Raw genomic sequence first — 12,714 nt, forward strand, 5'->3', positions numbered from 1 at the left:
AATGCTTCTGTTATGCTTTATGCCACTTAAATTCTTCTCATTTTCAGAAGAGCTAATCAGATAGTCATTGACCAGATCCATAGAAATACAATGACTGACTACTGCTTCAAAATGATGGCTTGAGGTCTAAAATATAAAACCAGGTTTTTCCTAAATTAATTGTTTTTGCATTAGGGAAGTGGCTATCCTCAATTTATAGATGTTTCACTAAGAATAATTTTAAGCACTTGTCAAACTTGTAAGTGTTTTAAAAAATTTAAAGGGTCACACATTTTATTGTTAACAGAGGGTGTTGAGGGAGACTGTCAACACCCTGTGAAGCATTAAGCTGTTGCCTTTGATGTGTAGGCAGCACCTTAGGTCTCAAAGAGCTGTACTGTAAGTATGTGTCCATATGTTCAACCCACTTTGATGTGTTCAGAGATCTTGGGCCAGCAGTATCCGTATGCTACATCACAACTACAGGAGGTAAAACATGCCATCTGGATTCCTGTTCCTTTTACTTACCTTGTGTCATAGTTTCTTTACGGTAGCAGAAAGCCTTCTCTTTTTTTTATTCCCCACTATTCAAAATTATTTGGTAGTTTACAAAAAAAAAAAATTGTTTTGAGCAGTCTTTAATGAATTTTATTTTGGATGTTTATTAGCAATCTCTTAGAAGGGATAAGAGACAGGAATGGGTTTTCTAAATTCAAAATGTATTCTAATACTCATGCTATGACAGTAAAAAGGGAGTGTTTGAGATACCTTTATTAGCTAAGAACTCAATTTCTGAGTTGCAAAGTATCTTTTTATATATATTCCCAAGTAAGTCTATTGATCCAGATTTGGATACAAGCAGATCTTGAGGTGGAGGGATCTTATTAGCCCTGGGTGCTAATAAACTGGGCACTATATGTATTGCAAAGCACTTGCTGTAGTCAAATCCAGGGAAAAAAATCCCCAATTTTTTTAATGGGAAGTAGTTCATAGGACAGATGCCTCACAAAAAAATGACTTGATTTCCTACTCTCAATAAGTTCTCACTGGCTGTTCATGCATAAACACTGACATGAGTGACGTACAGACTAACGTTTGTATCCCTCACTGAAAGCTGCCTAATTAAGAAACCTGGCTCTTCTCTCTAGACCCAAACTTGTATTTCAGGGGTCTGTTTTTAACAAAGATCTTGCACAGATGAGGCACATCAACCCATGACACAGGAGATCTGCTCATTCTGTGTGAACCAGGCTTGCCAGAGCTCTTCCTCTTCCCCACACCTCCCCCCTTTATTGGCAGTGCTGGGATCCCTGGCACCAGCAAAATGTGCATACAGATGAGGTATCTGAGAGATCTTCAGTTTTGTGCAGCTCCTGTGGAGCAGTGTCTTCCTCAGTATATTCAAACTCTCTGTCCGCAGAGCTTCTAATCTTGGTTTCAAGATCCCCTTTCCCCCATTTGTTTTTTTTTTTCAAAGTTTTGGTCAGAGGAGGAATTTTCTCCTCCCTGACTTTTCCCAGACAATCCTGCATTTTTTTCTGTGATTTTATTTTCTTCCACTAGGTTACTTGAAGATGTACTGACTGCAGTGAGGACTTGCTCCCATCTCTTTCCTGCCTTTGAGGGTGACCTGTTCGTGTTCAGATCTCAGTGTGACAGAATGTGTCAGTGTGGCAGTGCTGTTTGCTCTGCTGGAATTCCTTATACATGTGGCATAGCCACAGGACAAATGCCCAGACCATATGCCCCATCACCTTATTTGGATACTGCTGGGAACCTGAGAGTGTTCCTGTTGTTTCATCTCTCTCTGGGGGATGTTTTGGCAAACCATTGCCTTGGTACTGACATTCCTCTTCACCTTCTGCTGCATTGCTGGTGGCTTTCCCAGTTCAAAACTATGTGGAGATTTTCCTGAATTGCTGTATCTTTTATTTCCAGGGTAGTATCATTGTATGGGGTGGGAAAAACCTTTCTTCTTTGATCTCAATTTGACAGTCTGAAGGCTCATAGCTTATGCCAGCAGGCAGAGCAAAATTTAAATACCAATTTCCTAAAGCTCTGATAAGGAAAATGTGCTATATTTTTTCTTCACATATTTGGTCACTTTGTGGCCAGTCTGTTTGTATCAAGGGGAAGCAGTCGATTTACACAGATAGCAGCCTGTGGTGGATTCACTAAAAATACATTGAAGGAATTGTTCCAATGTGGTTACATTGATTGTAGCATATGGAGATGACTTGGGACCTGCAGGTTGCTGGTCTAAGAGCCATTTTTGATTAGAAAATTTCGCAAAGTTGGCCTCCTGTAGTCCTGAACTATGAGCAAAAGGTATTTTCTAATGGAGCACATATTTTATTTTGTAAAGGAAGAAGAATCAGTGACCAACCAAAAATACCCCTCACCTACCCACCAGAGAAGTGGTGGTCGAAGCAGCAGCAGCAGCAGAGGGCAATGTGGGTACAGAGCAGGCACTGGAAGGTCTTGGGTGCTGTGCTGTGTGGCTGGTGGCACCCAAGACCATAGGTGCCCTTCTGGGTGGCACTTGTGGGTGAGTGTGTGTGGCCATGCCCTGGCACTGCTGCTGGGAGCATGTCCATCCTAAGGTGCACAGGGGGTGACCGCCTTCCCACAGCATGCGCACACCACACGTGTCCTGTCCTTGATATCGAGCCCCTCAAGATCTGAATCAAACTTTGCAATTTTTTTAGTTGTTCATCAGTAGCCATAGCTGGACAGTTATGGTTGAGCAATTGCACTGAGAATTGCATTGTATGCTCGGCTAATTTTTTGTTTTAAGGAAAAGAGAAGACAATTCCAAGATGAATGGACTGTTTGGACGAGAGCCACCATGACTGAAGCCAGCAGAACTGAGCAGTAACTGGGGGAAAAGGTAATTCCATCTGTGGGTCATCGAGACCACGTACTCAAAACAGACCCCAGGCTCAAATGGGCAGAACCGTACCTGTGTACTAATTAGCATGACAAGTGAGAGGTATGACTAGCAAATAGGTACTAATTAATAGAAAAATTATGCAATTTGTAGCCAATGAACGCTGATGCCTTCGTAAAATGTAATAAATAGCGCAAAGTTCTGATGACTTAGCCTTTTGTGGGCTACCGCCTAGTTCGCTGCTTTGCGCAAGCTAGAATAAGCCCGAGAAGAATAAAGACTAGAATAAAGCCTCGCCCCGGTGTGTGACTCGTCGCCCGGTAACGAGCGGCCGGGACAGCGCCCGGCGCGGGGCTGGCCGTGCCCCGGCGGCCGCGCACACCTCCCGGAGCCGCCCGCTCCCCCGCCTGTCCCCGCTGTCCCCCGCCTCTGCCCCGCCTGCCTCCCGGAGCCTCCCGGAGCCTGCCGGAGCACTGCCGCCTGCGCTGTCGGTGCGCGGGCGGCGCCGGGGCCCGGCCGGCCGGCAGCGCGCTGCCGCGGGCATGGAGCGGCTGCGGGCGGACGCGCGGGCCCTGCAGGAGTACGCGGAGTACCGGCGGTGAGCGCGCAGGGGCGGCGCCCTGGGGTCGCTGGGGCGGGGGACGGGCGTTTCCAGCCGTGTCGCAGCCCCTGTAGCCGGCCCGCGGCCCGGGATTCCTCCGGGAGGGATGCTCGCCTCCGGCCCTGCTGAATTGGCCGCTTCGGGGTCTGCGGCGGCTTCGCTGAGCCGCACGCAGCGCCCGCCGCTCCCTGGCGCGGTCGGAGGTGCCGCGGCTGGAGCGCCCTGGTGAGGACGCGTTGCAATCCTCGGCTGTCAGCAGTGGAGTCACGCATCGTCCCTCGCATCCCGGCCCGCCCGGCAGAGGAGATGTGCTGTGGGAGGCCATCTGGTCTACCAGTGCCTTCCCTGCCCACGACAGGGGCGCTGCAATTAGGTGGTCTTTAAGGTCCCGCCCAATCCAGACCATTAAATAGCGGTCTGCCAGCCGTACTGCTCTTTCTTTTCTTTCAGAGCACACGGACTTCTGTGCATCACAAGTTCCAAGTTTTGCATTGTATAAATCCCCTACACTGATGCGTGTCTTCGCTAATCTTGTCAGCGGTCCTCTCGAAAGGCTAAATATACACGCAGTCGTTGTGCTGAGATGAGATCTTAATTTAGTTTAGGAAAACCTTAAATAAAACACTAGAGGAAGGCACAGTGGTGTTTCTTACGTAAGATGTGCAGTGATTCAGTGGGTGTTGGCTGGGTTGACATGCAAGTGATAGTGTTGTGTTGGCTTGTTATTCTGGTGCTGTACAGTGCTGGCAGTGCACAAATCCACAGAATATTTGACAGAGTAACTCTTTCAGCATGTTTTAGCATAACCAATAGAATAACCGAAATATTTACAGACACTAATGAAATCACTTTCAGCACAGGTAAGTGCTGCAGTTAAGTCTCAATTGTATTTTACATATTTTATTTATTGTCCTTAGTTGTTTCCATGAATGCAGATTTTGGATGCTGCTCCAGAGTTACAGCTACTCAATGACCTTGAACTTGAACACAGTGATTGCTTAAACAAATGGGCCTGTCTGAATTGAGTGATACAGCTCCCACCAACTTCAGCTACAGAAATTAGCATAGCCTTCTTGCAAATCAGAATGCAACTTGGATGTGTTGTTTGTTACTTTGATGGCAGTGGGGTTACCTGCTTGCAGATGAATACTCAGATTAACCTCCTGATACAAATTTGCAGTACAGTTGGGTGTAGATGGGTGAAGTGACTTGCCAGAGGTCAGTCAAGAAGTCTGAGGCAGAGCTGACTGGTTACATGACCCTTGATGCTCATTACTTTTTTTTTTTTCCAAAAGAACCCCTGGGAGTTTGCTGCATTGATTTTTTTCTTCTTTCTTAGAACTGGTTTCCAGTCCATCAGAGCAAATTTTTTAAAAGAGCATTATTCAAAAAATATTATCTAAAAATCAGCTATAGTTCTGTTAAACTATTAGAAGAGTAATATTAAATACAAGATTGGTTTTGCATTTACAGGAAAAGTTCTGTTATATATTATTTAAAAAAAAGAAATCTGCAGAAACCTACTTTTATTGTCTTCATTTTCTTATGGCTTTTTTTATGCCATGCATACAGAATTGTAGGTGATGATGATGGAGGGAAGCTCTTTACACCAGCGGAATATGAGGAGTACAAAAGAAAAGTATTACCAGCTCGGCTACAGAACAGGTTGTATGTGAGCTGGAGATCACCAGCTGGCATGGACTGTAAGCTTGTGGGACCAGAGACACTGTGCTTTTGCACTCACCGGTGGGTACCTTCCCTTCTTTTACCCTCTGCTATTTTTAAAAATCAGAAAAATGTGAAATATTCCCAGAAGCACATAAGCAAGTTTATTTAAGATTTAAGGGTTGAGAAAATTATGTTTTAAATAGTAAGGACTGTTTGTAAATTCAAATGTCAATATATTTTTGAGACCAAAATGATTTTGTAGTCTCAATAAATTCAGCTGCAAAGCATGAGTTAACTTAGATCAGATTGATTCTGGTAGAGCTCTCAAAATGAGACATAAGGATATGTGATATTTATGTAACTAATAGATGCAAAACCACCTGCTATTACATATTTAATTGCAAATTAACAATTAAGAGTAAATAATACAATTAAAGCTGCTTCAAAATAAAAGTTGTGCGGTAAATGGCAAGCCTTTCAAGTAGTTTTCTGATAAATGCTAATACTAAAGTAATAAAAGTTATTGCTTTTCCTGTTTTAGGTATAAACAACACAAAACAGACTATGAGGTGCTTCCCAAAGAGCGCCCTATCTGTGTGCCTTGCAGAGTGAAGGGTTGCCTGTGCCAGTCCTACCACTTTGTCCCCCTGAACGGCACCCAGCCCGTCCGCTGCCGCTGCAAGCACTTCGCTGACCAGCACAGCCCAGCACCTGGGTTTCCCTGTAACTCCTGTAAGTTACTGCTGGGCTTGCAGCACTCTTTGCCAGGAAACTCAACAGGAACAGCATGTGAGGGAGCTGTGCTCTGCCCAGGGTATTGGGTGTGTGCTGCTCTAGTCACCAATGTGTGTTTTCATCCTTGAGGAAGGATGAGAAGTGGGAAGGAAGACATCACCTTTTGCACAGGAGGGTTTAGAACAACATCCTTCATTTCCCCGGGTTGCGTAAAGAGTTTTAATCTCTGAATGCTTCAGATAGCTGATCAAGTGCTTATGAAGACAGATGCCTGGAGATAGACAGTAGGAAAGCACCCTGTTTGCAGTTTGTCACTTCCAGCTGCATGCATGTGCCTTTTCTACCTGAACTTGGTAGTTTGAGACAGAGAAGTGTTGATCTCCGTTCCTCTATTGCCTAGTTGACTATAACATTAATATATTTTTATGTCTTTTCTCAACTCAGCAGGAAGTAGTATACTGTTCCCAAATAATTCTATTGCTAGCACTCTGTAACAAAGTGGCTCATGACCATAGAGATTGTGGGTCCAGAAATTCAAATGGGAATGGAATTTCAGCAAGATCTTAAAGAATGGGTTAAGAAGAATCTTTTTGCTACAGTTGTTTGAGGTGAATGTTATGAAACAACAGCAATTATTAACCACAGGAAATAAATAATGCATGAGGATGTTTTAGTTGGAAACCTCAAATTATGTAAGATGAAGATTTTCTTTTTGCTGGAGTTCTGTACTGTTATTAAATTTAATTCATGGAATGTCTTTATTTTGTACAGAAAAAAACAGTAAACAAAAAAACCCAGTAAACAACAACAACAACAAAAAAACCCAGCTGTTATCCCACAGAATAAACCAAAAATATCTATATGACAGCCTTTCAGAATTTACACTAAGTAATGTGAAAATCTTAAGTTGTTTATCTGGATAATTCAGGCTGAATGCATAGAACAGGCTGTTTCCAATATTAATATATATAATGCTTTCTGCTTAGCATTTCTCAAGAAATACCAGACACTTCTGAGGGCTTTACAGATTTCAAAGTGAAGTTACAAGAATTACTTCTATTTTGGACTTGTTGTTTTAATGTAATGGCATTAGTCTTCTCCAGTGTTGATAAATCTAATGTGACAGATAAGTTATTACTGAAAAACTTAACTGCTTTTTGCTCTGTATATATTGCATATACTATATTCTGTGTCCAAACACAGAGTTCTGTTACTGAAGAGTGCCCAAAATAACATGAAAAAGCCTTTAATATTATCAAGAATGTGATCAACATATTACAAAAGATTTAAAGAAATCTTTCATGGTGCTCTACAAAACGAACTGTGAGCTGGAAACAGGGCAATTTGTATAATGAAACATTTACAACATAACTTCCTCAATTTCTTGGTCACATCATTGCTCTAGAGGGGTTTTGATGACAGTTGTAGTTGTAGGTAGGGCAGACAGGTCACTTAATTCTTTCTGAATGTCATCTAACATTTGTATAACTATTTCAATTACATCCTGTGGCTGTGTAAGCTTAAAAAAACCCTGAAAGTCAGTCTAATGATACTCCTGTATAGAACCCATTTTGTTGATTCCACAGTCTCTATTTGCTACTGAGAAAATTTTGCAAATTTTAAAAGACATTTAAATTGTAATTTGTGTAATAAGTTATGATATAAAGTTTCTTTGCCCTGCAACACTGATATAGCCCTGCTAAACACCTTTGGAGGGAATGATGCCAAAATGATGGCAGGTTGTCAGCTTTACACGGTGTCAGAACATCTTTTCTTTTTATTTGTTGTAAGTGGATGGAAGGGCATCTTGTTAAAGGCAATGAACACAAGTTGCAACATAAGAAATAAAGTCAGATATCAGAAATTTCTGATCCAGCATTGGTCCAGGCTGCTCAGAGGGGTGGAATCTCCATCCTCAGAGGTACTTGGAACTTGGCTCAGTAAGATCCTCTGACTAATGATCTAATCCCAAGAGTGATCCTTTCTCTTTCATACAGACTTTTCATACACCTGGATGCTTATATCCCATCACCATCTCACTCATTTATTTGTTTCTCAGGTTCCAAGTGTTCAGGCTTTCATAGCTGCTTTACCTGCGCGTGTGGGCAGCCAGCATATGCTCACGAAACAGTTGTGGAAACGAAAGAGGAGCGCTTAGCCCAGGGAAAGCCCGTGGGGCAGGATGTTCCTTACGCTGCCATGGGAGGACTGACTGGTTTTAGTTCACTAGCAGAAGGCTACATGAGGCTTGATGACAGTGGAATAGGTATGTGCAGCTGATCTGAGATGAAATTTTAATTCTTCACCTGGGTTTTGAAAAGTGGAGTTTCAAAGTTGGAAAGCAAATTGGATGAATAGGAGTAGAGCTGCAGAAAGACTGCTCCTTTACAGCTGTCCTCAGGTGTTAAGGGATCACATTGTCCTGCTCCCTGTAGTGAGCTGATAAAAAACTATTTTTCAACAATTCTGGTGTTCAGCCCAGTTGCTTCTGCTTGAAATGCAGCATATCCTTTAGAGAGAACCTGTAAGTTCTAATACTTCCTGTAACCTGGTACTCCCATGTTCTATTTATGTTAGTCCTTTAGCCTAGTACTGCCCAGGTATTTCTTGGTTATATATTTACAGCATTTTTGTTTCCAAACTCAAAGGTTAATAGCTGTTCAGAATAAAAAAAAGAGGTAATTGGTAGACCTTTTTAATGGATACGTCAGTTGGTCTTGATAATTTTTCTTCTCCTTGATTTTGTGTCATTTAATAATGCACATGTTTCATCTATATTGTTTTATCTATTATTTTTACTTTTATTAATTATTATTATTATTTAATATTTCAATTAAAATGTATTTAAATTTTATAATTTTTATTATTATTTTTTATTTTATCTATTATTGCCACATACCCATAATTTATTTTTTAAATTCTGATCTGGATTCCTGGATTTGTCTGAAGTTTAGAAACTAAAACATTACTGTAGTAATTGAAGAAACAAAGCTTTTCAATCTTTTTGAAGCCATCCTTGTAATGCTTTTGTTAACTCCAGTTTATGGGGTCTGTGCTGAGAGTTGTAGATATGAATCTGTAACCTTGTTTTGACCCCAGGGTATGTTTTAGGACTGTATCTTCCAGAGTTAATTATTGTTTTCATTCAACTTATTTTCTGATAGGTGCTCCTTCTGCTGAACTTTTAGAAGCCCCCATTACTAGCATGGATCATCCATTTCTGAAAGCATTTCAGGGGCCTTCGAGTTCCACTCAAACCATGCCACAAATAGCAGGTGATGTATAAGTAGGATAATATTGTTATACAAAAAGAATTTTATATAAAATTAATTGATTTTATTAATGAATTGAAGGATGCTCAAGGCATTGAAAGGAGTATTGAAGCCTTGCTGTGTGGTTAGTACAACATTCATGTAATTCACATCTTTGAATAACTTAGTGCTTGCTGGTTTTGCTTGCAATGTTTTTTTTTACCTTAAATTAGTTTTTTTCTTAGTGTTTCTAAGTGTTTCCCATCAATGGTGTCATGTATTCATTGGGTCAGTTTTTAAAATTCTTAATTTCTCTTAGAAACTTGTCATTTCTGAATGGGTTGTGCATATTCAGCACAATCCTGTGAAACTGCCTTCTGCCAGAAAGCTTTTTCTAAATGGGATTATGGATCACTTACACTTATTTTATGTCCCTTATTTAGTACAAAACATTTAGCAATTACTATAAGTGTTGACCTTCTTTAAGACAATTTAGGTGCAAACCTAGACTAAAAAGGTTTCTCTTTGTTCACAAATGCTGGGTTTTGTACTTGCCTATAAAGGTGAGGTGCCATTTTAAATGGGTTTTGCCAAATGTAAAGCATAACTATTAAAATAGCAGGTATCATTAATAAAAAAGGGGTTTTCTTTTTTGCTTATGTTTTGTTTTTCAGGTAGTTCAAGAGGCACAGGGCGAGGTTCTCATGGAAAACAATCAGAAGCTGATGACATGGCTTACTTTGAAAAACGCTATCAAGAACGGGCAAGTTACTACACTTATTTCTTAATTTAAATACACTTTCACAAGAGGATGTTTAAAACCCTTACATGTATGATTTAAATGGCATGTAAATGCATTATATAATTCCTTATCAATTCCTGAGAAAGCTAGCTTCTTAACATAAATTTTAAAATATAGTTATGAGCTACTACAGGACTTCGGAGGTCAGTTGTGTGTGGGATGGCATTTACCTTAATCAGGCAGGTTTTAATTGAGGTAACTCTCTATTACAGAAAACCAAAACATTTTACTCTGTGGCAAAAAGAAACAACAATACAGAGTCACAGAAACTCCCTTGTGACATTTAGGACCGTGTGTTTGCTACTTTACTTATAAAATTTTATATTTTTTTTTTTTTTAATGACTCTGTGTAAGTTTGGCTAAATTTGGTTTTTATTAGATAATCTGTATCACTCACGTAGAGGTGCCTTCTCTACCACACTGTCTTTAATTTAAATACCCTGTGTTACAGGTTATCCACATGTTTAAATACCTATTCTTTCCTCACATTAGTCCCTTAGCTCCACCATCTCAGCTGAAGTATGTCTCAACTGTTTATGAATTCTTTTGTAAGGCAATGTTACATACTTTTAAAATCTAAACTGTTTCACTGTTTTGCTTGCTGGCTTGAAATAAGATGCTTGTTAAGGAGAAAGCTGTTCTAGCTTTGTAAAATTCAAAATAATTTTCTTTGTTTTGAAAATCATCACAAAATATGGACAGATGTTACAAATATTACATTGGTTCACAGAAAATATCAAATTCAAATTTCTCTATTTCTTCCTCCCCCCCCCCCCCCAAGATTTTATTTTCTTTGCAAAAGTTAGTAGGAATTTTAGATAAAAACCTCAAGCCTCCAAAGGGGGAAAAGTGTTTTAAAATGCATTTTTGTGTAGACCAACATTTACTTAGCAGTGTGTTCATTTGTAGAGATCCCAATGAGTCTCGTTTCCTTTAAATACTATTTTATGACAGGAAAAAGCATGTTAATTCTTTTTTTCTTACATTTTTAATAGCAGCATATGTGTTAGATGGGATGCAAAAGTCTCTGCATCCCTTTTATATAATTGTTGTAAATATGATTTCATTCACAAGTGTAACAGTACTTGAGAAAAATTATAGCTTCTAAAAACTACAGATACATTTGTTTGGATTAATAGTCTTACTACAAAATGACAGAGTGAAATGTGTGTGTTGATAAGTTTTACCACGCTGCAAGAGGAAAAAAATCTTACAGGAGGAAGTCGTGGCCTTGTGGGTCAGCAGGGAGAAGGTTCAGCACCATTCCTGTGTGGTTTTGTGTCTGCTGGTTCATCCAACTGGCTCTGTGAGCCATCTGCAATAAAACTGCTCCACCTTTCATTGACATCGAGATAAACCCGAGAGCATTTGTGAGGCACACTGGCCTTGAGGGATACTTAAATACCTAGATTGCCATTATCAGAGATAAGGCAGCCTGGTTTCAAAAGGGGAGGAGCTGCAGTGCTATGGAAGCGCTCCTTTGTCTTGCTGGGGTGGGATAATAATGTTGTGTACCTTTCTCCACTGCATGCATCACCCTGGTAAATCTGTGACTGGATGTAGAAGTTTAATATTTCCTTGTTAGCCGATTTGCTAATCAATGTTTGAACCACTGCTGGTGTCTTTTTTTGTTACAGCTGAAAATGGAGAAAGCTGCTAAACGGGGAGAGAGGAATCCAGTACCATCAAAGAAGCCATGAGATTAATGAATAAATATTTATTATTTGGCACATTGCTCATTATTGGATTGAATATTTTTCTCTATGCCTACCCACATACCTATATTTATTCATTCATTCATTTATTGTTTTGGTCCTTTGCTGAAATGAATTTTTAATTATCTCATTGTAATAAAATTGGTTCTTTAATCAATGTGTTTCTAATCTCCAGAACTGTTACAAAGATATTTCTTTGAGAATGAAGAAGTATATTTAGAGAGTTGCGGTCTGAGGGTTTAAGGTCTGAGAGAATAACCTCGTATTTAAATATTAGGTTGTAGGAGGGCAAAGAAAAGATATGTCTTATTTTTAGACTTTTATGTTACATTTTCTTTATTTGTGGAGTCCTTTAAACTCATCTTGGTTATGGATTTTATGTGGTGAGGTTTGTTCTTTTAATATTGACATTTTAATATTTTCTTTAAATATTTTTTCTCTTTTTGTTGATTTCATCACCTTGACATAAAATTCAATTGTACCCTTCTTCTCTCACACTTCTGTAGGCTCTGTTCTTCCCATCATATAATTATTTATTTTTAAATATGACATTTTGTACACTTGCAAACCCATTTCCACGCTTATGAGCTACTTGAAAGGATCTTGCTTGTGTACTTTATCCCAGATTTCTCTGGTGGTACTATTCTCCCAATTCTGTTTGTCTGTTACTGTCCATAACAATTATTACACTAAACTTCTGAAAACCTTAAGCGGAAATGGATGTGTTATTTATAGCATGTAAAGCAATAATTGTATGCTGTTTGGTCCAAACTTATTTATCCAAGAGATTCCTCATGTCTGATCCAACACAGACTGAATCACCTCAGGGAGATGTGCTTTTGTATTCTTTGTCCATATGGAGAGCTGCGGCAACATACGTTGTATTTAAAGGTAGTGGACAGGAAAATATAAAATTTAATGCATGTGGTGGTTTAATTCTGCCAAGCAGCACAGCAAGAACTTGGTACAGAAAAACTGTCAGAGAGTGCAGCTTAGGAGGCAAAAGCAGAGCCTGAGTTAACTGATTCTGCTTTGAGAACCGAGAGGTGAAAGTCAGTTTGTTCTTACAAATA

At 39.8% G+C, this 12,714-nt stretch overlaps 1 protein-coding gene across 1 annotated transcript; it reads left to right on the forward strand.

The window, feature by feature from the left end:
• Positions 1–3,315: 3,315 nt before the first annotated feature.
• FAM221A (family with sequence similarity 221 member A) lies at positions 3,316–12,454 on the forward strand. The gene is made up of 7 exons (XM_058832769.1): positions 3,316–3,467; positions 5,043–5,216; positions 5,680–5,870; positions 7,933–8,139; positions 9,038–9,148; positions 9,799–9,887; positions 11,564–12,454. Exons 1-7 carry the CDS (start codon positions 3,412–3,414, stop codon positions 11,624–11,626), a joined length of 891 nt encoding a protein of 296 aa, XP_058688752.1. The 5' UTR covers positions 3,316–3,411; the 3' UTR covers positions 11,627–12,454.
• The last annotated feature ends 260 nt before the right edge of the window (positions 12,455–12,714 follow it).

The sequence above is a fragment of the Poecile atricapillus genome, chromosome 2 (genome assembly GCF_030490865.1).
Source record: "Poecile atricapillus isolate bPoeAtr1 chromosome 2, bPoeAtr1.hap1, whole genome shotgun sequence".
NCBI classification, from domain to species: Eukaryota; Metazoa; Chordata; class Aves; order Passeriformes; family Paridae; genus Poecile; species Poecile atricapillus.

Bases quoted from the DNA above. Each gene is read 5' to 3' on its own strand.
- FAM221A (XM_058832769.1), top strand. From the start codon at position 3,412: ATGGAGCGGCTGCGGGCGGACGCGCGGGCCCTGCAGGAGTACGCGGAG. The intron at 3,468-5,042 runs GTGAGCGCGCAG...CCATGCATACAG, and splicing joins GAGTACGCGGAGTACCGGCG to AATTGTAGGTGATGATGATG. The intron at 9,149-9,798 runs GTGATGTATAAG...TTTGTTTTTCAG, and splicing joins AACCATGCCACAAATAGCAG to GTAGTTCAAGAGGCACAGGG.